Source organism: Poromitra crassiceps (genome assembly GCF_964638095.1).
Source record: "Poromitra crassiceps genome assembly, chromosome: 13".
Taxonomy (NCBI): Eukaryota; Metazoa; Chordata; class Actinopteri; order Beryciformes; family Melamphaidae; genus Poromitra; species Poromitra crassiceps.
This window is the reverse complement of record NC_139644.1, coordinates 26393279-26416462: the sequence shown is the minus strand read 5'-3', so window position 1 is coordinate 26416462 and position 23184 is coordinate 26393279. Positions and strand designations below refer to the sequence as shown.

The window sequence follows — 23184 nt, the reverse complement described above, 5'->3', positions numbered from 1 at the left end:
GCTTTTTCATACACCCCATTTACACCTGGTTTTTAAATGTGACCATTATTCAGATATGATTTTGTCCAGAATTCAATGACTATCTGTACTCTATATTGCAGGGTTAACAGTGAAACTTCTACCTTCTCTAATTATGTTAACTTCTTGAAAATGAAATAATGCTGAAGTTTAAGAGAACTGAATGAATGTTGAGAACCACTACTGTAATGTATTCCACCTGAAAATGAAGCACACACTCTCCACCCTGTCTAAAAAATAAAGGAATTCATTTGTATTCGCCCTTTTGCTGCTGCCAGGCGCGGCAGCCCAAGCAGCAGTTGGTCAGTCAAGTTAAGTTAGTAGCCACCTTTGGGCCAGCCGTAGTCCAAACCTGTGGCCTCCATCCGTGTGTAATAATCGTCCTAAGTGTGTGGTCTTCCCCTCCGACAGTCTGTCCCCGTCACAGCAACACACGGCCACTTCCCTCACTCTGCAGGACGCCCCCAGCACTGACTCTGTGCCAGCAACACACACACACACACACACACACACACACACACACACACACACACACACACACACACACACACACACACACACACACACACACTGCTGCGTCCTCACATGCATGGAAAGCGCACACACAGGGAATTCACACACCTGCTCACTGTACCAAGACTGTACTCTCTCTCTCTCACTCACACACACACACACACACACACACACACACACACACACACACACACACACACACACACACACACACACACACACACACACACACACACACACACACACACACACACACACACAAATCAAATGCTTGGCCCTCCTCTCCACTGTCCCAGCATGCACCCTAGTTACCTGGCTCCTGTCCCACTAGCAACAGCTGCTACCTCAGGGCTGATGGAGGCTGGTCTGGAGGTTCCACAGTGTGAGACCACAGTGAGCACACACACACACACACACACACACACACACACACACACACACACACACACACACACAAACACTGGCTTCTTTCCTGGCACCAACGAGGTTATCTGAGACGATGCAGGTTTGGACTTCCATGGTGGAATGGTGCAGAGCAGAGAAGCCATTCTAACAGAGGCAGAGGCTCATAAAGACCAAAATCATCACAAATCTCACAATGTGACCAAAAACGAGGGACAAAAATCACACAGAGAAACAGACAGAACCCACTTACTCCCTTTTATATAAATAATAAACAGAAGATTGTAGGTAGAGAGATGACAGAAGCTGCTTTTACTCCCTTTTATATAAGATTGTAGGTAGAGTAGAGATACTGTAACAGTGAGACTATGGTCAAAACAGTCATTCTACATTCTCTAATTTGCTGGGGACCTGGAATGAAGGACCTCTGATGGTCCCCGGACCCCACGTTGAGAACCACTGCTTTATTCCCATTTTTACCACGCTCCACTCAGGCCCAAGTCCCCCACTGGAAGACACACACACAGCCCCCCCAGACACACACACAGCCCGACACACAAGACACACACACAGCCCCAGACACACAAGACACACACACAGCCCCAGACACACAAGACACACACACAGCCCGACACACAAGACACACACACAGCCCCAGACACACGGCCAGATTCAAAATCCAGTTCATCTTGAGCGCCCTTTAAAAAGGATACTTTCCCCTCTCCTCTGAAGATGAAGAACTGCTTTGGTGACAGATTCTTGAAATGCTGCTGAACACAGAACAATTGTCCTTCAGCTCTTAAGGCTTCAGGTTAATAGGAAACGGCTGGGGACTTTGGGAATCATTACAGGAAATCCACTTTTTTGCAGAGTGCAAAATATTATGCAGAGAAGTGTCCGAGAGGCGTTCTGTGGGACATGTGAACGCCAGCTCTCTCAGGGTCTTCCTCATTACCTGCTGAAGAGGAGGTTGAAGTTCTGGCAGTGACGTGGACTGTGGGGCTTAATTACTATGCTGAGTTCTGACTGATGTCAGCCAAATACAAGCCTTACAGCTCAAGGACGCATAGAGCCAGTCAAACGTGCAATGTTATCTAAATGAGTCTCGCTGTCCATCAGTTCTGCTCAAAGCGACACCAACTTTTTCCACATAGAAGTGGTTCTCAGAGTGGGGTCCTTGAGGGGGTTCCAGCAGGTCTACAGCAAAACATTTTAATTATTTTCATTATAATTCCATCCATAAGTAAGACGATGACAGAATGTATGACTATTTTGGTCATGGTTTCATACTTTCTGTAATAAAACATCTAAAAGCAAAAATATATGAGGGACCGTAGGACAAAATCTTATAAAATCCCATCGTCCAATTTGTTAGTTTAGACCGGGGTCCTTATTGTGAAAATGTTTGAGAACCACTGACAATTATATCAAACGTATTAGAGGCTGACCAGTATGAGCTCAGTGTGACAGGGTATATGCAGTATGAGCTCAGTGTGACAGGGTATATGCAGTATGAGCTCAGTGTGACAAGGTATATGCAGTATGAGCTCAGTGTGACAGGGTATATGCAGTATGAGCCGAGTGTGACAGGGTATATGCTGCATGAGCTCAGTGACAGGATATATGAGTATGAACTCACTGCGACAGGGTATATGCAGTATGAACTCACTGCGACAGGGTATATGCAGTATGAGCTCACTGACAGGGTATATGCAGTATGAACTCAGTGTGACAGGGTATATGCAGGAATCCTCAGATTAAATCCAATACCTTTTATGACTTCAAGACCTCAACACCACTTTTGTCACATGCGCAATAGGGGTGTAAATCACATATTTCATGATACATTCTATAGATTTGGACAATACGATATTTGTGATATCAAAGTCTGCCATGATACAAAACCCAATTGTGACAATATAGGCTCATTGCTCATACCATAGCTACCAATTTTAATACCTTTCAAATGGCAAGACTTTAAGGGCCTTCATTTTCCCTAAATTAATGTATCAACTTGTAATTCTTTAAGACCCCAGATACCCTGCTGTGAACTTAATCAAAAATATAAGTGTTGTGGTTAACTTGAAATTCAATAACTTTTCAAGCAGTTAAAAATTATTTAAGCTATTCTAGTACTTTATGCCCCTCTCAAAATCCATGCACTTAAGTAGGAACACTATGATCACAGCGAGTATATCCTGCAGTCATCCATGTAAAGGCACACTATGACCCAACTCATAACATCTTATCCACAATGACTGCTGCAACTTCACACCAATCAACTCCTGTTCAATTAACCAACAATCCATGCAGCATTGCAACATTCTGACCAAGTAAAGTCAGAATACGGTCTTAATACTTGGCAAACACTAAAGATTTCCTCCCATTTCTGCCTTTGGGGAGCAGCCAATACAGTAGAGTTCAAGTAAGAAAATACTGATCCGTGTTGACCTTGTAGAATTACTTGAGATGAAAGGCATGACACCATGTGTTGTTTTTTTAGGAGTTTTGTTTTTTTATTAAACAACTCTGTAGTACTGGTACAGTATGGTCAAAATGAGTCCAGCACAGACAGAGCTTGACGACTGCAACTTCAAGCAGTCTCTTCCTTGGCAATGCGATCCTTCTTGAGTGGTCCCTGTGGAAAGAGAAACAAGACCAATCAGTCCTATGCCAATACTGAATAGTCTGCTGCTGGCTCGCAGTCTTCTGCGTGGGCCAAGGGGTGGCCATTTGTTCCCAGAGAGTGAACAGGGAGCTAGCACAAACAGGCACTGCTCCCCTGCCTCACTGGAAAGTCACTATAGCACTGGAATGGAACCCACAATTCATACTGAGAGTGAACCAGGTTACGAACAGTGCAGACACTCATGTAGGGACAGGTGTAAATATCAAGTACATGATTGGCATGCAAATATACCATTACATTTTTATTTTTTTAGATACGACAAGCAAATTCAGCATGCTAAGAGTTTAGTTTCCATAAAAAGGAATACTATGTACTAGATATTTGTCGTTTGGAAATTTCTCTTGTGCCTTGCAGCACATACCAATACAAATGTGCAGAACCAACACTTGTGCTTTGTGCTCAACTAGGATATGAGCGTTAACATGTTTTAAGATCTTCAGTGTACAATGGAAATGTGCAGATCTAAAATGCATGCTTTGTGTGGAACTAGGATACGAGTTGTTAACATGTTCAGGCAAACTGACATTTAGGAGCAGGTCCAAATGCAGCAAGAACACTGGAGTACCAACATGACTAAAAGCACAAAGCCTTACCATGAACGCCTTCTTCTCCTCCACAGTCTGGAATCTGCCGTGGCCAAACTTGGAGGTGGTGTCGATGAACTTGAGGTCTATCTTCTCCATGGCACGACGGCTTGTCTGCACCAGCAGAGACTGAGGAGCAAAAGAGGGATTTTTTTTAAACACAAGACATTGAAGTTTCTGTGCACACACACTGCCCAGTTAAAATGCCATTTAAGATTATAGGCAGTTAAGTGTTCAAAACAGTCAATTTAAGTTAATCTGGGCTTCTACATAAAGTTTACCATCAGTGCTCCCTACTTGTAAAATGTTAACAATTATCAGCAACCTTTCCTAGCAGATACATTTTGCGTGGGCCAAGGGGTGGCCATTTGTTCCCAGAGAGTGAACAGGGAGCTAGCACAAACAGGCACTGCTCCCCTGCCTCACTGGAAAGTCACTATAGCACTGGAATGGAACCCACAAATCATACTGAGAGTGAACCAGGTTACGAACAGTGCAGACTCATGTAGGGACAGGTGTAAATATCACAAGACCTTGAAGTCTCTGTGCACACACGGCACAGTTAAAAAGCCATTTAAGATTTTAGGCAGTTAAGTGTTCAAAACGGTAAATTTAAGTTAATCTGGGCTTCTACATAAAGTTTACCACCATCAGTGCTCCTAACTTGACAAATGTAACAATTATCAGCACCCTTTCCTAGCAGATAAATCACTTCTACTAACAAAACCCATGCAACATGAGACAAGGGTCATAATTATAGCAACTGCCATTTCATATGCAGCCATGGAGGACATACTAAGCACTTCACATAATTACAACAAACATTAACCATCTGACATGCATTGAAATTGGCCTTGCACTTGTCCTCACCTTGCGCAGGGTAAGCACCCTCTTTTTGGTCCCAATCACGCAGCCCTTCAGCATGACAAAGTCATTGGTCACGTCTCCATAATGGACAAAGCCACCCTTTGAGGGGAAGGAGAAGGATTATTCACATTTGTTACAATACAGAGTTAACGGCTGCACCAATACAGGGTCATGGCTGCATCACTCACCAGGGGGTTGATGCTCTTGTTGGACAGGTCATACTCTGTAGAGGCATTGTTTTTCACCAGCTTTCCATCCTTTGTGTGATAGCCCTGGCCGATCTTGTAGATCTACAAAAGCAGAGGGCGTTAACATATCTGTCAGCTTAGATCAGCACCACAAACCGTTTGCCCTGATGCAGCAGGGCTAGTTTTGTGCCACTACCCACCTTCTTGTTGATCTCTGTACGGTGGTGGTAGCCCTTCTGACCAGCACGGGCCACAGAGAAAGCCACACGTGCAGGATGCCAGGCACCGATACAGGCCACCTTGCGCAGACCACGATGGGTCTTGCGGGGAAGTTTCTTTGTGTGCCAACGGCTAGTGACACCTAGAAGGGAAAAGTACATTCAGATCAAGACTACTGGATTAAATGACAATTAATGCCATGTGTCCCATCCTAAACATGCTACAAGCTACTTTTGTGCCTATGAGTCTGTCAAGATGTTTCCTTTAGTTCCAAAAAGTGAAAACTTACCCTTGTATCCGTGACCCTTAGTGACACCAATGACATCGATCATCTCGTCCTGGGTGAAGACCGTGTTGATGGGCACGGCCTGCTCCAGCTTCTCACGGGCCCAGTCCACCTTATCGCCGATGGAGCCTCCGTTCAGCTGCACCTCCATGAGGTGGGCCTTCTTCTGCCTCAGGGGCAGCAGGCGCATCTGCAGGGATCAAACGCAAGAGTCAAAATAGAGGAAAACGTCCCCAACGTCAAACTAACCAGCACAATAAAATGCATAGCTGTGTAGTCTCAGAAGGAAGGCAGCATGGAAGGTATCCTCATACGTGTCGGGCGCCATGCCTGACGCAGAGTTCCGTGGTCTCATCACAGACAGACAAGCATGAAGCAAAAACACCAAGTATCACCTCAGTGGGCAAGTGAGCAGACATGACACCAACCTGCGTGTGGGCAATGATGCGGATGGCCTGGCAGTACTTCTTCATGGAAGCAAAGTCCTTCTCCAGCTGCTTCTTGCCCTCGTCATCCTGCCATTTCTTGCAGTACTTTGTGAAGGCCTTCTTCTTGGACTTGTACCTGCGAGCATGCAGCGTGACAGCAGGGCACAGGAGGAAGAGGGGCACACACACATTGGCACTGGTCCTTCATAGCCACGAGGGGCCAGCGGAAGAACACAGCACACAGCTGCTTGCCCTCCCTCCACAAGGGGGGCTGTAGCAGCTTGTAGGATGGATTTCGGCTCATGGCGCGGTTTCTAAGAAGCCCTTTCCACCGGCCAGAGGAGCCCGGAGCTCATCAGGGCACGAGGCACCTGAGCGGAGCTGCCACCAGGGGCCACCGTACTGTTAGATTGCTCAGTGAAACATGTTTTACACACACTGTGCAGCCAACATTTGCTTCAGTTACTTTTTAAATAAACGTGTTTGATTTCTCATCTATTTTATGCACAATGTCTCACCAGTTCTTGTAGAAGCGACGCTTGCACTCATCACTGACATGTTCAGCAAAGATTGTCTTGAAGGAGCGCAGGCCGCGGGGCGTCTCGACGTATCCCACAACACCAACCACCATCATGGGAGGAGTCTCCACAATGGTCACAGCCTCCACCACTTCCTTCTTGTTGACCTCTGCAGAGGAGAAGTCAATGTCATCATGTTTCTCAAATCACTGCGTGTATAATTTGTATAACTACGGTAGACTGCACTCAGTGCTCGACATTCAGCAAGGGTTATAAACCCATTATGTCCGCCCGTCGAGGGAATCATCACAGGCAGAAAACTATATTCAATGTACTGTCACTAGTTAATTATCAAGGCATACATAAACCCTAAGCCATGTTTATTGATTCAACACAAAATCCACTTGTTCCAACTCACTTGAGCCGGGTCTGTCGACCTCACGGACAATGTGTGTCATGCCGGCCTTGTAGCCGAGGAAGGCCGTCAGGTGCACGGGCTTGCTGGGGTCATCCTTGGGGAAGCTCTTCACCTTGCCACGGTGACGGCGACTCCTCTTGCGGGGCAGAAAGCCCAGGGACCCGTGGCGCGGAGCCGAGAACTTACGGTGGGACTGTGGATGGGATAATCAGTTATGGACACGCCATCAGCAGCAGAGGACATGCACAATATGGCTTAATATTATGGCCCTCCATTTAGCTGATCTGCACCCACATGAAGGTACATGCAGTTTAGCCATGCGAGTTGATCCTCATTGCTCATGTAGCTTAGCTTTCAATCCAGTTTCGAGTTAATGGTGCATTTGTAAATTGCCACTAGAAAAAAAAAATCCGCTTAACCCTTGCAAATTGATCAACCCCTAGTTGGTCCCAGCGTGTCATTTGACGTCATTTCAAAATGGCAGCCAAAATTGTAAAGAATTTGAACACATTTTTCGTTTCAACAATAGTAAGCTTTCAGACCAATCCGAATACAAATTAGTTGGTTAAAACCATACAATTAAACATTAGATGGTGTTATTAGCTCATATAATTTGTATAACTAAGGTAGACTGCACTCAGTGCTCGACATTCAGCAAGGGTTATAAACCCATTATGTCCGCCCGTCGAGGGAATCATCACAGGCAGAAGACCATTCAAGGTACTGTCACTATTATCAAGGCATACATAAACCCTAAGCAATGTTTATTGATTCAACACAAGCCACTTGTTCCAACTCACTTGAGCCGGGTCTGTCGACCTCACGGACAATGTGTCATGCGGGCCTTGTAGCCGGCATTAGCAACCATGGATGCTAATGACATCCATGGTTTTGCGACTTGAAGCTCGAACGCACATGGTTCGGAGATAACGTTTGCCACTTGCCAGCTCCGGCCATAAATGAATGCAGCATAATCTGTATCGTCAAAATTTGGGTTGATTTAGCCTTGCCGTTAACGTTAGCCAACTTTAGATGACCAACGTGAGTCTGCATGATCATCGACACTGTCAAGATTACCACTGCTAATAAGAGTCATAGCTACATTTCAAATTAAATGTTTAATACTGCTAGCAGAGTTAGATCGCTAGCGTTAACCAGAGGGCTGCTTTCATTATACTGGACTAGTGTGGGGTTTAAAACGGCCAAATCTGACAAGTAACAACCTTAGCGGCCTACCTCTAGAAGCCATTTTGCATTGAGTAGTCGGTGTATGGCCACCAAGCATGCATCGGGAAAATACAGCGTTAACGGTAGAGTTCAGAACACATAAGCTACACCAATATCTAGAGGAGAGTGTTAAATATCAGTACAAAAGCAAGTCAGATGTCTAAAACTGGTCTAATCAAAAGGATGGCTGAGATGACGAACAGATTCCTGTCCACGACATCAACTCTGGTTCGAGCATGCTCACCATTTTGTCTCCGATCCGAATGAAAGAGGCCTGAGAAAGAGGAACCTGGCAATATATACAGAAGGAAATATCGCGAGACTCCGCGTGACTTATCTGTGAAGATCCGCCTCCAGTACTTCTTCACTACAGCCACAAGATGTCAAATGTTTAATTTGGTAGAAAAAGACATATTCGTTATCACCCATTATAATTGAGTTCAGCACATCTTTAAATCGCCCATACAAATAAATGTGAAAAATATGACTTAAAGGTCATGAAAAAAAATCTGAACAAAAATACAACACTTTTTTTGCTCCCATATTTCCTGTGGCATTGTGTTGTGAGATAAAACGGCACTAGAGTGCCCTTTTATTATGACCCGTCCAAGACACACCTGTGCAATAATCATGCTGTTTAATCAGCATCTTGATATGCCACACCTGTCAGGTGCATGGATTATTTAGGCCAGAGCCATCGAAGAGATTAGGCTAAGGAGACATTTGTGAGCAACATTTGATAAGTAATTAGATCAAATTATTAAACCACTCATAAATATAAAAAATTTGACTAGTGAGTCGTGGGGCTTGAACAAAGTTGAGTTGGTCACACCATCCCATACCCTTTGTTCCGTTTATTGTAAAATGTAAAATGTGGTACTTTTGTCTATTTGCTTAAATGTGTGTGTGTGTGTATATATATGTGTGTGTATATATATATATACATATATATATATAGGCCATTTTCCAAATTAGGCAGGACTTCTCACTTTAATGCTAATTTTCATTGTCATGTAGGCCTACTGTAGGCTACATATATTTTCTCACAAGCGTCATTTACACATTCCATAGAAAATAAACCACAGGATCGAGCCATCATTGAATATTTATTACCCTATTCATTCAAATAAAAAACAAACACATGACACATTCTATTATTGAAGGTAACAATATTGTCACAGTCCAGTGTTGTAACAAGTGAAGTGACTCCACTGCAGGAATCAACTGCCCATTTTCAATTTATCACTCAAATTGCAGACCAGGAACGTTTGCAAAGCCTCTGACTCCAAGAACAACTGTGATAGAGGATTTTTATTTTAAATATATTTATTTTGTGAGGTTTGTCTCAGTGGTTTTCACAGATGTTGGAATTTGCTCTGATGGCAATGGATTTAATTAAATAATCCATGATGTTTAGGCTAATTGTTGAATACATGTAAAATTCATGCACCAGTGTAAAGACAAATTCCAAGAGCCACATGAAGATTGTCACTTTTGTTTGAGTGTATTCATATTGTCATAAATATAAACTTTTGTTATAAAATTATGCCGACTATAGCTTTCTTCCAATGATCAGAATAGAGAAGAGGCATACTTCAATCAACATAAGAACCTGCATCTACTATTGTTATGAGTATGACAGAATAGTTTCACGCTGCTTGTGTTGCGAGACTTAAACGACATGAAAGGTCAAACGTATTCATCAAGCAAACAAATTGCGGATCCACATCTCAAGTCTACCTCATCTGCCTCAATAACCAGCTAACCTGTAAGGAGAGTGACTACCTCATTCAGATGTTTCATTAAATGTAATCATGAATAAGAATAAGTAGTGTACAACCCCCCAAAAAATGTCATGCCTTATTGCTGCTAACACAGGGTAATCCAGCCTATAATCTTGTAGGTTTCTGTATGGGATGGGATTGTACAAGCCATGCAGCTTGCAAGGCCTTACACAGGCTGGGGAATGGGAACCTTTCTGCCCTCAAACTCATGCTACAGTACTCATGCAGTTGCAGTCTTTTTAGAGGGTTTCTGGATTTTCCCAATGAGGCATTTTACACTTTGCATCACTATCCTTCACAGATCAAGAAATAGTCCCACAACATGTGGATTCTGGAGTTCTGGTCACTCTGCTGCGCAAAGAGTTGTCGTTATCTCTTGAAAAATGTGTTGCTATACTGTAAATGAAGATGAGATCTGTGTCAAAAGGATTTTGGTATCCTTCCCTGCTAAGGCATTAAAGTAATAGTTTACTGTCCCGTCATTTACTTTCAAGATACCTGGAAGTAATTTACTGGAATATTCAGTACGTAAAGCTTATGGTCCCAAGGTATCTCTCAGATTCCTGGTTCATAATTTAAGTGCCATGTATGGACAATTACTTCACATTTAACTTCAAAGATGTGTCTCGTCAGCTCGCAGTTTGTTTGTGCATGTGCAGAGAACAGAGCTGTAGGGGGCGGTGTTTGTGCATGTGCAGAGAACAGTGCTGTAGGGGGCGGTGTTTGTGCATGTGCAGAGAACAGAGCTGTAGGGGGCGGTGGCTGAATAAAAAGGGCCAGAGATGGGGCAATAAGGGACATTCCTCATCTCTTCCGTTTACACAAGACCAATTCCAATCAGTCTGTAACACAAGACCAATTCCAGGCTGTCTTGTTCCTCAAAAGCTTCTGTTTGGAGAGGCTCCTGCATAGTGTTTTTGCATGTGTGCTGTGAGCAGTCTCTTCCCACTGAGGCCCTCAGGATGCCCGCCGCTCGCGGTCCAGGTTCATCTGCTGGAAGAAGGTCTTTCCAAACTCGTAGCTGCTGATCATGACAGCGCAGGCTGGGGCCACTTTGATCACCCTGGGCAGGAAACCTTGGGAGGACACAGACTTTAGTTCCAGCCTTTAGCTCAGCAAACGCTGCACTTTTAATTAATGTGAGGGAATGAGGAAAGAGTGTTTACCTGCAAAGAGGCCCCTGTAGCCTGACTCCGCACATATTTCCTTCATGATGTGCCATGTGGATGTGGTGGTTCTCTTTAAGGGAACTAGGAAGAATGGGAGTAAGCTTCCATTTAGGATTGGTTACTATATACTGCATAGAGAGCCCCAGGAATGAGTCCGGAAAACATCGATGCTAACACTTCCGGGTTCTTCACTGTTGAAGAATCCTATGGGATTTTTGAATGGGTTTTTGGCACGATACTTCAAATAAGGTCTCTGGGCAACGCAAGCTTAATCAAATGCGAACCGGTGTTCAGCAGGATAATCTTCACACATGAGAATAATTTTTATGAGTTTTTAAGCTTTTACGTGCCGTTAAAAGGGCGGCTAGCTAGCAAACGGCTAAATGAGACTACCTGTTGAGTCTACAGGGATATTATACGTCAATGACGTCATCAATTCAAAGGATGAACACGGAAATTCTCTTTCCCTCACCTGGTTCAGCCCGGGGTAATCAGTGCACAGCAGCGCACACAAATACAACAGTCCAGGTTGAGTGGTGACGTGACGGGGAAGCCTATGCGACACTTGTGTGTAGTCCTGGATTAGCTTAGCACAAGCTTTTTACTTCTAGTGCTTGCATTTACGCTTCAAAACTCATGAAAGTGGTCCTCATGTGTGAAGATTATCCCGCTGAACACTGGTTCGCGTTTGATTAAGCTTGTGTTGCCCACAGACCTTATTTGAAGCATTATGCCAAAAACCCATTCAAAAATCCCATAGGCAGAAACAGTGAAGAACCCGGGAGTCTGGGACTTCCGCGTTCCAACTACAAAAATACGTCATCCCTGGGGCTCTCTATTGTGGACGTACAGGATGTTACCATAAGGAAATATGCTTCAAACCATATTGTCTACAATACATACTACATAGTAATGTACCACCAGTAATGTATTCACTCGCCTTGACTTTTTGCATAATTTTCTTATGCTATGAAGTTATTTTGAGTTCTTTGCAAAGCAATCTGTCTCATCAAAGTGAAAACAAATCTGTATAAATGTATGTTAAAGCATAACATTAAACTAACAGAGAAATGCTTTACAGGGTATATGCAGGAATCCTGAAGTTAAATTCAATACCTTTTGACCTTTTTTAAGACTTTTTCAAGACCTCAACGCCACTTTCGTCACATCAGCAATAGAGGTGTAAATCACAAGTTTCATCACAATACAATATTATATTGATTATTTGGACAACAATACAATATTTGCTGATATCACAAAGTCTGCCACGATACGATTTCGATTCAATTCAGGGGTCTGCGATCGATATGGGACGATATCATATGCTCATTTAACACCATCAGCACAATAGCTACAAAATGTAATACCTCTCAAATGGCGATTAAGACTTTTTAACACTTTTTAAGGGCCTTAATTTCCCCTAAATTGATTTATCAACTTTTAATAATGCCTCACGGATACCCTGGCTTTAACATACATTTCTACACATATTTGATGGGACATATTGTTTTGCATCTAACTCAGAGGAAAAACTCCTGAATAAATCCTGGAGAAAAAAAATTCATACCACAACAAAAATGTGCAAAAAGTCAAGGGGGGTGAATAATATTGCAAGGCGCTGTATAAGTGTAAAAGCAGAAACAGACCTCCCAGGGTCTCCATCTCTCCCAGCTGGATCTGCCTCCTTGTCTTCACCACGTCAAAGGGCAGAGTCAGGATTGCTGCAACCTATTCAGCATGACAGACATAAGAAACTAGTCATATGCTCATATCAACCTAGTCAGCATGACGGACATAAGAAACTAGTCATATGCTCATATCCTGGGCAATGCACAGGTGGTGGCACCTCAGGTTAGATAGCATTCAGGGAGAATACTTATCAAGGATATTATCAACACATTATAAACACAATTTCTTATTATTGCTCAAGAAACAATTTGCTAGCTGCACAATAGTACTCCTACTGCAGTGAACCAACTAAAGTATCCCTCGCTGTAAATATTTGAAACAGGACCTGAAAGCTTGTTATCAAAAATGTTAGTCTTATGAAGCGATTTTGACATTTTTTATTTTTACAAGCACATTTCTCTTCAGAGTGAAACCCAAGCTTAGTGCACATAATTTTAATATTTCTGAAGTCTACCTTGATCAAATGCAATCAATAGAAATTCAAATCCGATGGGGATATCAGACTGACTCTTATCAGGCCATACCATTGATAGTTCTGCTGATAGATGATAATAAAATGTCAGTGCTGTAGTAAGCAGTAAAAAAGCATAAACAAAGCCATGCTTGCTGCGTGTATCTATGGAAAAGGCAGACTCACAGTTCCAGACACGGCTCCTGCAGTGAAGCTGATGGAGAAGGTGGACTGGGACGTCCGGGTCTGTTCACACAGCTTGGCCTTCACCAGTTCGTAGTTAAACCAGTACAGTGCTGCAAGCACACACAAACGGGGACGTACTCACATGACCGGTGAATGGTAACGTGTCACTTGGTTTCGCATATCTTATTATGTTTCCCCAATAATCACTAGTGTGACAAATTACTATAAAAAGAAAAAAGAAAAAGAACACAACCAAATATTACAACACAAGTTAGAAGTATACAAATAAAAAGTAAACAGCAGAGCATACTGAGACAAAACAAAGTGAAAAAGATGTACAATATACAAAAACGACAGCCTATTCAACATGAAATTAAAATGAAGGCATGTGCAATATATAAAACAGATGAGAAATGCAGGGGGAAAACAGGGAGAATATTAAGAGAGAAAAAAAAATATATATATATATATATCTATATATACATATATATATAGAACATATATATATATATATATAGCACATATACACCCACGATGTGCAAACTGGCATCATGTTTGCGTTACAGAAGGCCATATACATGTGCAGAAAATGTCTAGTCATGCGGATATGTATTGAATACAAATCACCTTAATGCCACCAAGGCTTTCCGTTTGACAACGTAAATAACTCATCCTAAAGTATTATAACAACCAGTGGAAGCAGTTTACTTACTTCCAGGGAGTAATATGCAACATAAGTAACATAAGTAATAACAACATAACCTCTGAAGTGATGTGAGTAATGACTCGCTTATTTGAGTGAGAAGTCCAACTCTGCTGAGTGATGAACGGATTGATTTGTTGTGACATGACGATGGTGCTCTCACCAGAGAAGGGGACGTCTCTGAGCACGGTGGGTCCCCAGCCCCTCCACAGTGACAGCAGGCCGTCCTGGGCCACGGCAGAGCGGATACACACCCGCAGCTCGCCGTACGACAGCCGGCGCGACTGCATCTTCGTCCTGACCAGCTCCAGGGGGCTGATCACCGTCACCGCCCCCACTGCAACACACACACACACACACACACACACACACAAGCTGGAAGTCAAGAAAACTCTTAACATGGTACAGTTAGGTTGTGTGCATGTGCGTTTGGGTTTTCACACGCTTACGTCTAGCGAGACCCCCAGCGACGAGGGGTATATGGTTGCCCTGGAAACCCAGACCGTATCTCAGGAAGTCCCGGAGTTGGTCGTAGCAGGTGAAGTAGATGACTGTGGCAGGTACCGCCATCACCCTACACACACACACACACACACACACACACACAAACGTTAGAGTGAGAAACCCTCAGTCCCATATTTAAACATTTTAAATATTTCCTAGTTCCAAAGGGTGTTGATGCTCACAGTGTTGGCGGCAGTCCGCTCCACAAAGACCGGAGTCCTTCATGCCGTGTAATCTTCACAAAAGCATCCTGTGGCAAAAAGAAAAACAATTATTACAACAATTATTACACAAACATGATTTCTTTGTGCAACAGAACAGAACACAACACAACAGAACAGAACAGTAGACTGTGGCAAAACCAAAGCTAGTTAGTGTTTATAGATGCCATACTATTACTCACTAGAGTGCCACTGAAGTGTGTCGGTGTTTTGTACCAGCTGGTGCAGCTGGTTCCATTCTGACACACGTAGATGTGATCCATCAGTCCATTACAATACAGGAAACACTTCCCTGTGAGAGATACCACACCAGGTCAGTACTTCACCATATTGACTGTATAATGCCATGCATAGTATCTGTTTCCCTGTGAGAGAATTGGTTAAATGCAGAGGACACATTTCACCGGCCACCGTCAGCATGTGTGTGTTTGTGGCCTTCCGTGCATGTGTTGATGTGTAATCGTGTGACAATAAAGACGGGCTTGTCCGTCTGAAATCGTTTTGTTTTTTTTGTTTTTTTAAAGATACCACACCAGGTCAGCACGTCACCATATTGACTGTATAATGCCATGCATAGTATCCGTTTCCCTGTGAGAGATACACCACCAGGTCAGCACGTCACCATATTGACTGTATGATGGAACGCATAGTAAATGAAGCCTGCGTTAGTTCATTCAAGACATGATGTCATAGGCTACGCCCAAGCTGTACCAGCTGACAGCCTCTGTTTGGTTCATCGTTTAACCATTCTCCAGTCACAGTCATTCTCACATCAAGGCGGTCCATTTAAATATGGCCGCCTCTCACTCACTGATCTGTTCCCCACCTTGCTGATCGTTTGCGGCTGCTGGCAACGCTTTGCCCCCTCCACCCCAGCCTCCACCTTTTAGATCAAATGCTATCATGTATTGTAGCTCAGGAGTCTGCATGGCTCAAAAAATGAACATGTTTCCATGTCTTGCTTTTAGGCTCCCTCTTTTACTCTCTATGGTTTAAATGTATCTGGAATATTTTATTCCCATGGGGGATTTTGCTTGCTCTCCCTGCTCGGCATAGCACGCTGCTGAGCCGAGTTCAGGGAGAATTAAATTAATTAAATATTAAATTAAATATTAAATTAATTATAAGAGCGGAGCCTTCAACGCCAAACACAATTGTATTCATTTATGCAATAAATGGTTAATTCTATGACTTGAGTGTTCTTGAATGAACTATGATCCAAGCCAAACGCCAGAGAAGTAATTTAAGAGGCAGAATCTAAAAATGCCACAGAGCTTATATGAGTATCTGTAGCATGTACTTGATGTTTACTAGGGATGGGCATTTCTAGCAAAAACACTATTCGAAATTCGCTGGCCAAATTCGAATTTAATTCGAAATTCGAAAATAAAAATAAAAATGTAATTTTTTTTTTTTTTTTGGTGAGTGAAATGTTGCATTGTCTCCCCTGATTCTAAGTCTACGGCTTTATTAATTAATATAAAAAGCTTCTGCTGTGGATTTTTAGCTCAAACAAGCATTGCACCACTGAAGTAAAGAACATGTTACATGACATTGACATTTTCGAAAATAAAAAACAGTTTTGACAATCATGAGTGGTTCATTAAATATTTAGTAGGCTCAGGTCTGAGTGCCAAAGGGGTGCCAAAGTCACCCCCTCTCCCTCTTCATGGGATTTCATCCGCCATTCATTTTTCCATAAACCTTGCTTAAAATGCTTATAAAAATTGTTTTACTTGCTCAAACCAAGCGATTTGACTATACTTAGAATCAGGGGAGACAATGCAACATTTCACTCAAAAAAAAAAAAAAAAAAAAAAAAAATCGAATTTCGAATTTCAATAATAAAAGTCGACCTTGATAATAACAACGATTATTCGAAAATTCGAAATTCGATGCCCATCCCTAATGTTTACTGGATGTAAGAGTCCTTCTGTGATGTTTTGCTGTTCCTCGAAATTGAGTTGAAGCATCCCAGGCGAGTAAATGCAGCCAATAACAAAGGGGACGGGAATGACCGCACAGCCACTTGATAACATCAAGGCTGACCTTGCCACTGCTTGCTCTGCCTGTTTATTTAGGGCTGTTTTTAGGTTTTGGCAAAACCTTCACAGAAACTCTAAAAAAAAGCATCATTTCACAACTGGCTCCTATTATATATTTGACCCTGTGGAAATATGGCTGAACATAAAAAGCACAACACCCACACAACCCTATCTACAAGGGACAGGATCATAACTTAGTGGTAGTAAGGACAAAGACAAAGGATGTGGTTTTATTTTCAGTAATGAAATGTAGCACATTGTGTCGTTTTCTATTTCTTGGAGCTATTATAGCATTGTCTATAAACCAAGAACAGGTAGAAGTTGGTCAAGGTAGAAGACTGCAGCCTATAACTAGCTTAGACATTCACTCATCAACTGAGAATGCCTTTGATAACTAGATACTGTGAGATTGAGGGCAAAGGAATGAAACAAAACATGCACAGGTTTTGCAGCGACGGCTAATTTGACAGCAATTATGTGTTTGTTTGTTAGGGGTTATTTTGTTTGCAAGGCTGGTAATGTGGCCACACCACATCAGTGAGATATATCTCAGTGGGCCACACTCAGAAAGCTGTGCCAGACCAGCAAATTGTCAAACACCGGCCAAGTCTCAGCATGCAGTGACTGCTGGTCAGATACTCACACTTGGAGGGGCGGATGACGCCACCCCAGGGAGCAGATTCACTGGCTAAAGCTATGAAACAAAGCAAGAGGACGAGAGTCAGAAGAGACGCAGAGAAGAGAGTCATTAGAGACACAGAGAAGAGAGACAGAGAGAAGAGAGACAGAGAGAAGAGAGTCAGAAAAGACACAGAGAGGAGAAACACAGAGACAGAGAGAGTGCAAAAGACACAAAGAACAAGCGCAGTGCGGTTAGCAAAAGCATGGGGAAATTGGAGATACACATGGCATCCACAAAGAGCTGTCGAAGACATCAACGACCACGCCCTTACCCGAGTTAGTGTTTCATTACCTGATCTAACTAAAGACAAGGTATAACCTAACACCACAGAAGCAGACAAGCTAGCTCTCTGAGGGCAACAGAGAAACACAGTGTGTAGCCTGTGGTGATGACAGAGCAGCACATAAATCCAGGTCAAATGAATCAGCATTCATAGTAGATACTAAGAAGTCGCCAAAGCGCTCAGTGGTTCTACCTTGGGAGAATGGCGTCTGCTGAGCCTGCAGCCTTATCTTCACAACGTCCAGCGGTGTGACTGTCAACAAACAAAATAATGATTACATTAAAATAACAATGATGAACAATGACAGAGAGTTATGAAACACTGTAGGGTGAGTGTGTGACAAAACAAGAGGGGAAACTCTTTTGCAACAAAGAACTACTTTTAGAGAGTGATCTGACAGGAGGGGCACAGTGGAGCACTGTCACCTCACAGCAAGAAGGTCCTGGCACGCTGTTGGCACTGGGGGTATGTCTCCCCATGCCTTCGGTGCCTGGTGCCCAGGTGGGATATCTCATGAAAAGGGGCCTTTCTGTGTGGAGTTTGTATGTTCTGCCCCCACTAAAAACATGCAAGAACATCATCGTCTCACCAGCGGCAGTTGGAGGAAGTAGGTCCACGCGCGCTTCACTGCAGCTGCCCAGCCCATGGAGGACGAGCCAGGATGGGTCAAGCGTGGAGGACAAATTTCATGCCGCCTCCAACGCGTGTGTGTGTACTGGCTGCCGTGCAGGTGTGTGCATGCCACGATAGTGTTTGTGACAAATAAAGACGGGGTTGCACTTGCTGATCTTTCAGCTCTACTCGAGTTTTACTATCTGCAACTTACTTTTTGCATTTGACTTACAATAACTATTCACACTGCTGTAGATATTACTATTTTTTGTACATGTCTCCATTAGGGATGCAGCGGTTTCCGGTTTGAAGGTATACCCCGGTTTGAAAAAGTCACGGTATCAAAACCACTAAGATTTGCCGTCATACCTTCTCCACGGTATCAGCTGTTTCCCCAAAACAACGTGCCGGTTGCTTGCAGAGTGCAGCTTACGCGGCCCCTCCCCCTTGCTGCATGCCTACCTAGACGCACAGTAGTGAGGAGCTGCCCTTGACTGTGTTTACAACCGTGTGTGTGATAAAGCAGGAGAACGCAAGGAAGGACCCCCCTGAACTTTCCCCCCATCTAAAAAGACGACGTCGGCTGTATGGGAATATTTCGGCTATTGTAAAATCACAGATGGCCATAGCCTCAACGCGAGACTCATCAGAATGACTGATGAGTCTCGCGTTGAGCCTAGGATGGCCAGGGCTTAGATCTGCGTGAGCACGACCCGTCGTTATTTGTCAAATTCAAGCTACATTAAAACGTTGTCTTGCTTCAACATACATCGCATTGGACATAAACTATTTCCACCCGCAGGTTTGAGGAGTAGCTAACAAACGTCAGATAAATGCTCTCTCTATGCTAACGTTACCTACTGAGGCAGCTAACATGGCTAATTAGCTAGCTAACACCAGCTATCTTTCTCCACTAAAGTTAACGTTAGTTGACTGAGCGAACGGCGCTGTACAGCAGGTCGTTATCAAAACGTATTGCACTGAAGAAAAGTAACATTAGAGAATGACGAAAGACTCCTCCAACCTGTCAGTGGAAAAGTATGCACAAACTTTGTGTGTGTGAGAGACAGAAACAGGGACAGAGGCTGTGTGTGTGTGTGTGTGAGGAAACAATAATTGTGTCCAGTGTTCACCCATTACAAAAGAGAAGCGTGTATTTGATATTATTATGATGTTTTAGTTTCACATCAAATTAATTAGATTAAATCGTTTACATTTATAAGTAAGAACAGTACTATATTAACATAGTATAATAACAAACTATATTAACACATAGCTACTTGCCAGTTAACTGTAATTACAGTTGGAGATTACATTAACATTTTTTCTCAGTCCACAATTCAGCAAACTGTTAAAAATAAAATAAATTTTGTTCATTGGCATTTTTTACACATAAAGGTCCGCGATACCGCGATACCGTGAAACCGTGGTATTTTTGTCCAAGGTTATCATACCGTCAAAAACTCATACCGTTGCATCCCTAGTCTCCATACTCTTATTCTATAGTACTTGTTAAATATTGTAGAATAATGCACATAAGCCTACTTCACATATTTATTTTCTATTTTTACGTATTTTTATTTGATCTTATTCTAATTTACTGTCTTAGTCTATTCTTCTTATAATTTCTCTATGCCTATATATTTCCCTACTTGAATGTGAGCAACTGCAGCATTGTACAATTCACCCTAAAGTATTTCTTATTGTGATTTCCATGATGGCAGATCTCACCAAAAATCGAGGTGAGCAGAGCTCCAGTGCCAGAAGCCAGCATCTGCTGCACTGGAGAGATCCCAGCCACGGGGGCGCCGCTGGCAGTCCGCTCCCCCATCCCGGCTACCTGTCAGACCAAGACAAAGTACAACTACACGTAACCATCCAAGTTGTTCATTCACTTCCTTCAACACTGAGGTAGAGCACTGCATGCTGCAGCCAGGTGTCTATGTCCCCCTTTTATGGAAAACAATAAGAGAGAGGGATGGTGTCACACACAGGAGATCAGCAACACTACACCGAATCTGAGGCAGGTCCAGTTCATTCAATCTGTTGAGTGGCTGATAGATACATGGCCCTCACTCAGATGCTGCAAATTAGCGTGCCAAAGCAATACAACTATGGGAGGACATCATCAACCAAAAACAAGATAGTGCCACACTGCCACTGCATTTGTGCTAATAAAACACAAATCTTGGTTTGACGATTGGCAAGTAAGTCTCTGCATGAAGCAATGGAAGCATTCCCACCTAGTACTCAAACAACCAGGCAAGAAAAACCTGCTGTGTTCATAATATTGCCTTTCAGAGGAATGAGCTACTTTACTAACAACAAAGACCAACTATTATGGCTGACAAATAAAAAGCTAAACCGCTCCTTCCTTGATGTGAGTGGCCTTGGGTGAGGAGGTGGTTATAATGGGCTGGTTGACAGTGACACACTAAGATAGCTTATCTATTATATGCAGGTCTCCAATCGCTCCATACAGCCAGTCAGAGCCTCTCCTAAGTAACGCACGCTCGCCACTATGGACTGACAGAGTAATATTGATAGCAGCAAATAAATAGTGTTTAGAGCAGTCTTATTTTGAAAGTTTATTGTTCATTATTGCTTTTGTGAAAGCATTAGGAATAGGGATGGGACCATGGATGGGACAATATGCTTATCTCATGAGTCATGATATGATTCGATAAAACCTTGATAACGTTATGATGTAATAAATATAAGTTCAAAGACACCAAACTATGACTGTGCAGAATTATGCTTATTTCTGGGCCACAAATCTTGCTAGCAATGGCACAGGCTGACCAGAATGTCAACAATTAATAAATGTCATTACAAAGTGCAAATAATATAATTTAGGAGAGCTTGTGAAATTGGGACAGGCAAACATCTAATTTATGATTTGATTACTACGGCAGAATAAAATCCCCATTGCAGACAAATGCATCACTAGGAGCCAACATGAGAATGAAGAGCGGAGTTGGCCTATGACTTGCCTGAATATGCAGAATTTAACAAAATGTGTAACGTTACTGTGGGGGATGAATGGTTGATAATGAACAACCCTCTGGCTTACAGGCCAAGTCAACTGTGCTGTAGCTCATCTGACTGATTGACATTTCTCTCCCCCTGGCTAGTCCTATTCCTGGAGTTAATTACACCATAGTTTGACAGTTATTAGCCATTTTGGCCCTCAACATTTACCAGACAGACCAATAAGCTGCTTTGCCAAAGCAAATCTTCTTCAAAAACCGTGCCTTAGACAGGCTAAATAGGACAACAACAACAAATATTACAAATGTGTGGCGCCACCTACCATTTTGATATCGGATTGAACAATTAAATGACAAGGTTTGAGGTCGACAATGAATGTGTCTAATTTATCCTCCACACAACGTTGTGATCAGTTTCCCATGCTGCAGCCAGATAGCTACAGTACATTCAGTACCATTTACTCATGCATACTACTGGACACAAGATAATGGCTGAGAAATTAAATTGAAATAGCTGAACGTTAACGTAACGTTACTAATGGTCAAAACTAACACTAGGACATTCCATTAATTCATTCAGCATCACCACCGATTTGATTATCAATTCGATGACCAATGATGCGATGACATTGCCAAGCCAACGATTTGACTTTGCTGCTGGCCTACTGCCCATTTTGTTTTCATTTGATCAAAGTATTTTTGCCCTTTGTCTAACATTAACGGTTAATAAGGATTGAATGATTGATTAGCTAACATTAGCTACATTACTGTTGACCTACTACGTGCTAGCTTTTACTTGCTATAACGTTAGCTAGTTAGCCTAGCCTGTCTGTGTGCAGTGCACCATTGATAGTACAGTATGTGCATTAGCATTAGCTTATGACTGCAAACTAGCCGAGTAGCTAGCTGATAGCTAGCTAACTAGGTGGCATGGCATGGCAGCAGGAAAGGTAGTACTCACCTCTGCTTTAGCTAAGAGTGTCGTGAAACAGATGTGTTTTCATTCATTGTGGTTGTGGTTACCACAGACGGCTAGCGTTAATGTCAGATGACATTTCCATGCAGCAACATCCTCGGCGCATCCATCGAGAACCAGTAAACATGTTTTTCACTAGGCATGAGCAGGCAGGCAGGAGGCTGAGCTGAACGTGCTTAGAGCTGGTTACAGGTGTGAAAACGCGTGCATAGAGATTTCACTAAGGTCTACATAGCTAGACTACATGTAATAAGCGGGAGAGGCTGGTGCATATGCTGTGAGATCAGTGACGAATGGCCAGGAAGGATGGTCAGAACATCGTCGTGACCCTCTTCTGTCGCGCCTCGCGCGCCCCCTGGTGGAGTAGCACTCGCCTGCAATGCAGCTGTCGCCTGAAAACAACGTTTTCAAATTTCTAGTGAATGGGGCTGTCAACAAGCAACTGCATAAATGTTTTAAGTTGTATTTCATTCATTGTATTATAGCACAGGGTGACGTTAGTTGACGTCACTAGATTGTATTCACTAGAGCA

At 42.9% G+C, this 23184-nt stretch overlaps 2 protein-coding genes across 3 annotated transcripts; both read right to left on the bottom strand.

Moving 5' to 3' along the window:
- Positions 1–3422: 3422 nt before the first annotated feature.
- rpl3 (ribosomal protein L3) lies at positions 3423–8616 on the bottom strand. The gene is made up of 10 exons (XM_083649732.1): positions 8602–8616; positions 7131–7323; positions 6713–6881; positions 6195–6330; positions 5770–5956; positions 5462–5622; positions 5262–5363; positions 5077–5172; positions 4216–4335; positions 3423–3571 (listed from the first exon to the last, which is right to left on the bottom strand). The coding sequence occupies exons 1-10, from the start codon at positions 8602–8604 to the stop codon at positions 3527–3529; spliced, it is 1212 nt and encodes a 403-aa protein (XP_083505858.1). The 5' UTR covers positions 8605–8616; the 3' UTR covers positions 3423–3526.
- Positions 8617–9427: 811 nt separating this feature from the next.
- slc25a39 (solute carrier family 25 member 39) lies at positions 9428–22868 on the bottom strand. Of its 2 annotated transcripts, XM_083648663.1 has the most exons (12): positions 22638–22868; positions 20418–20526; positions 18267–18326; positions 17753–17803; positions 15247–15356; positions 15026–15093; positions 14789–14913; positions 14503–14676; positions 13637–13746; positions 12957–13038; positions 11308–11391; positions 9428–11217 (listed from the first exon to the last, which is right to left on the bottom strand). In XM_083648663.1, exons 2-12 carry the CDS (start codon positions 20515–20517, stop codon positions 11099–11101), a joined length of 1083 nt encoding a protein of 360 aa, XP_083504789.1. In that variant the 5' UTR covers positions 20518–20526; positions 22638–22868; the 3' UTR covers positions 9428–11098. The 2 variants fall into 2 exon arrangements, with proteins under 2 accessions (XP_083504789.1, XP_083504790.1); XM_083648664.1 differs by lacking the exon at positions 17753–17803.
- Positions 22869–23184: the final 316 nt, after the last annotated feature.

Bases quoted from the DNA above. Each gene is read 5' to 3' on its own strand.
- slc25a39 (XM_083648663.1), bottom strand. From the start codon at position 20,517: ATGGGGGAGCGGACTGCCAGCGGCGCCCCCGTGGCTGGGATCTCTCCA. The intron at 18,327-20,417 runs GTGAGATCTGCC...GTTTGTTGACAG, and splicing joins TCTGCTCACCTCGATTTTTG to TCACACCGCTGGACGTTGTG. The intron at 11,218-11,307 runs GTAAACACTCTT...TGTCCTCCCAAG, and splicing joins CTACAGGGGCCTCTTTGCAG to GTTTCCTGCCCAGGGTGATC.
- rpl3 (XM_083649732.1), bottom strand. The intron at 5,957-6,194 runs GTTGGTGTCATG...TGATCCCTGCAG, and splicing joins GCATCATTGCCCACACGCAG to ATGCGCCTGCTGCCCCTGAG. The intron at 4,336-5,076 runs GTGAGGACAAGT...TTTGCTCCTCAG, and splicing joins GGGTGCTTACCCTGCGCAAG to TCTCTGCTGGTGCAGACAAG.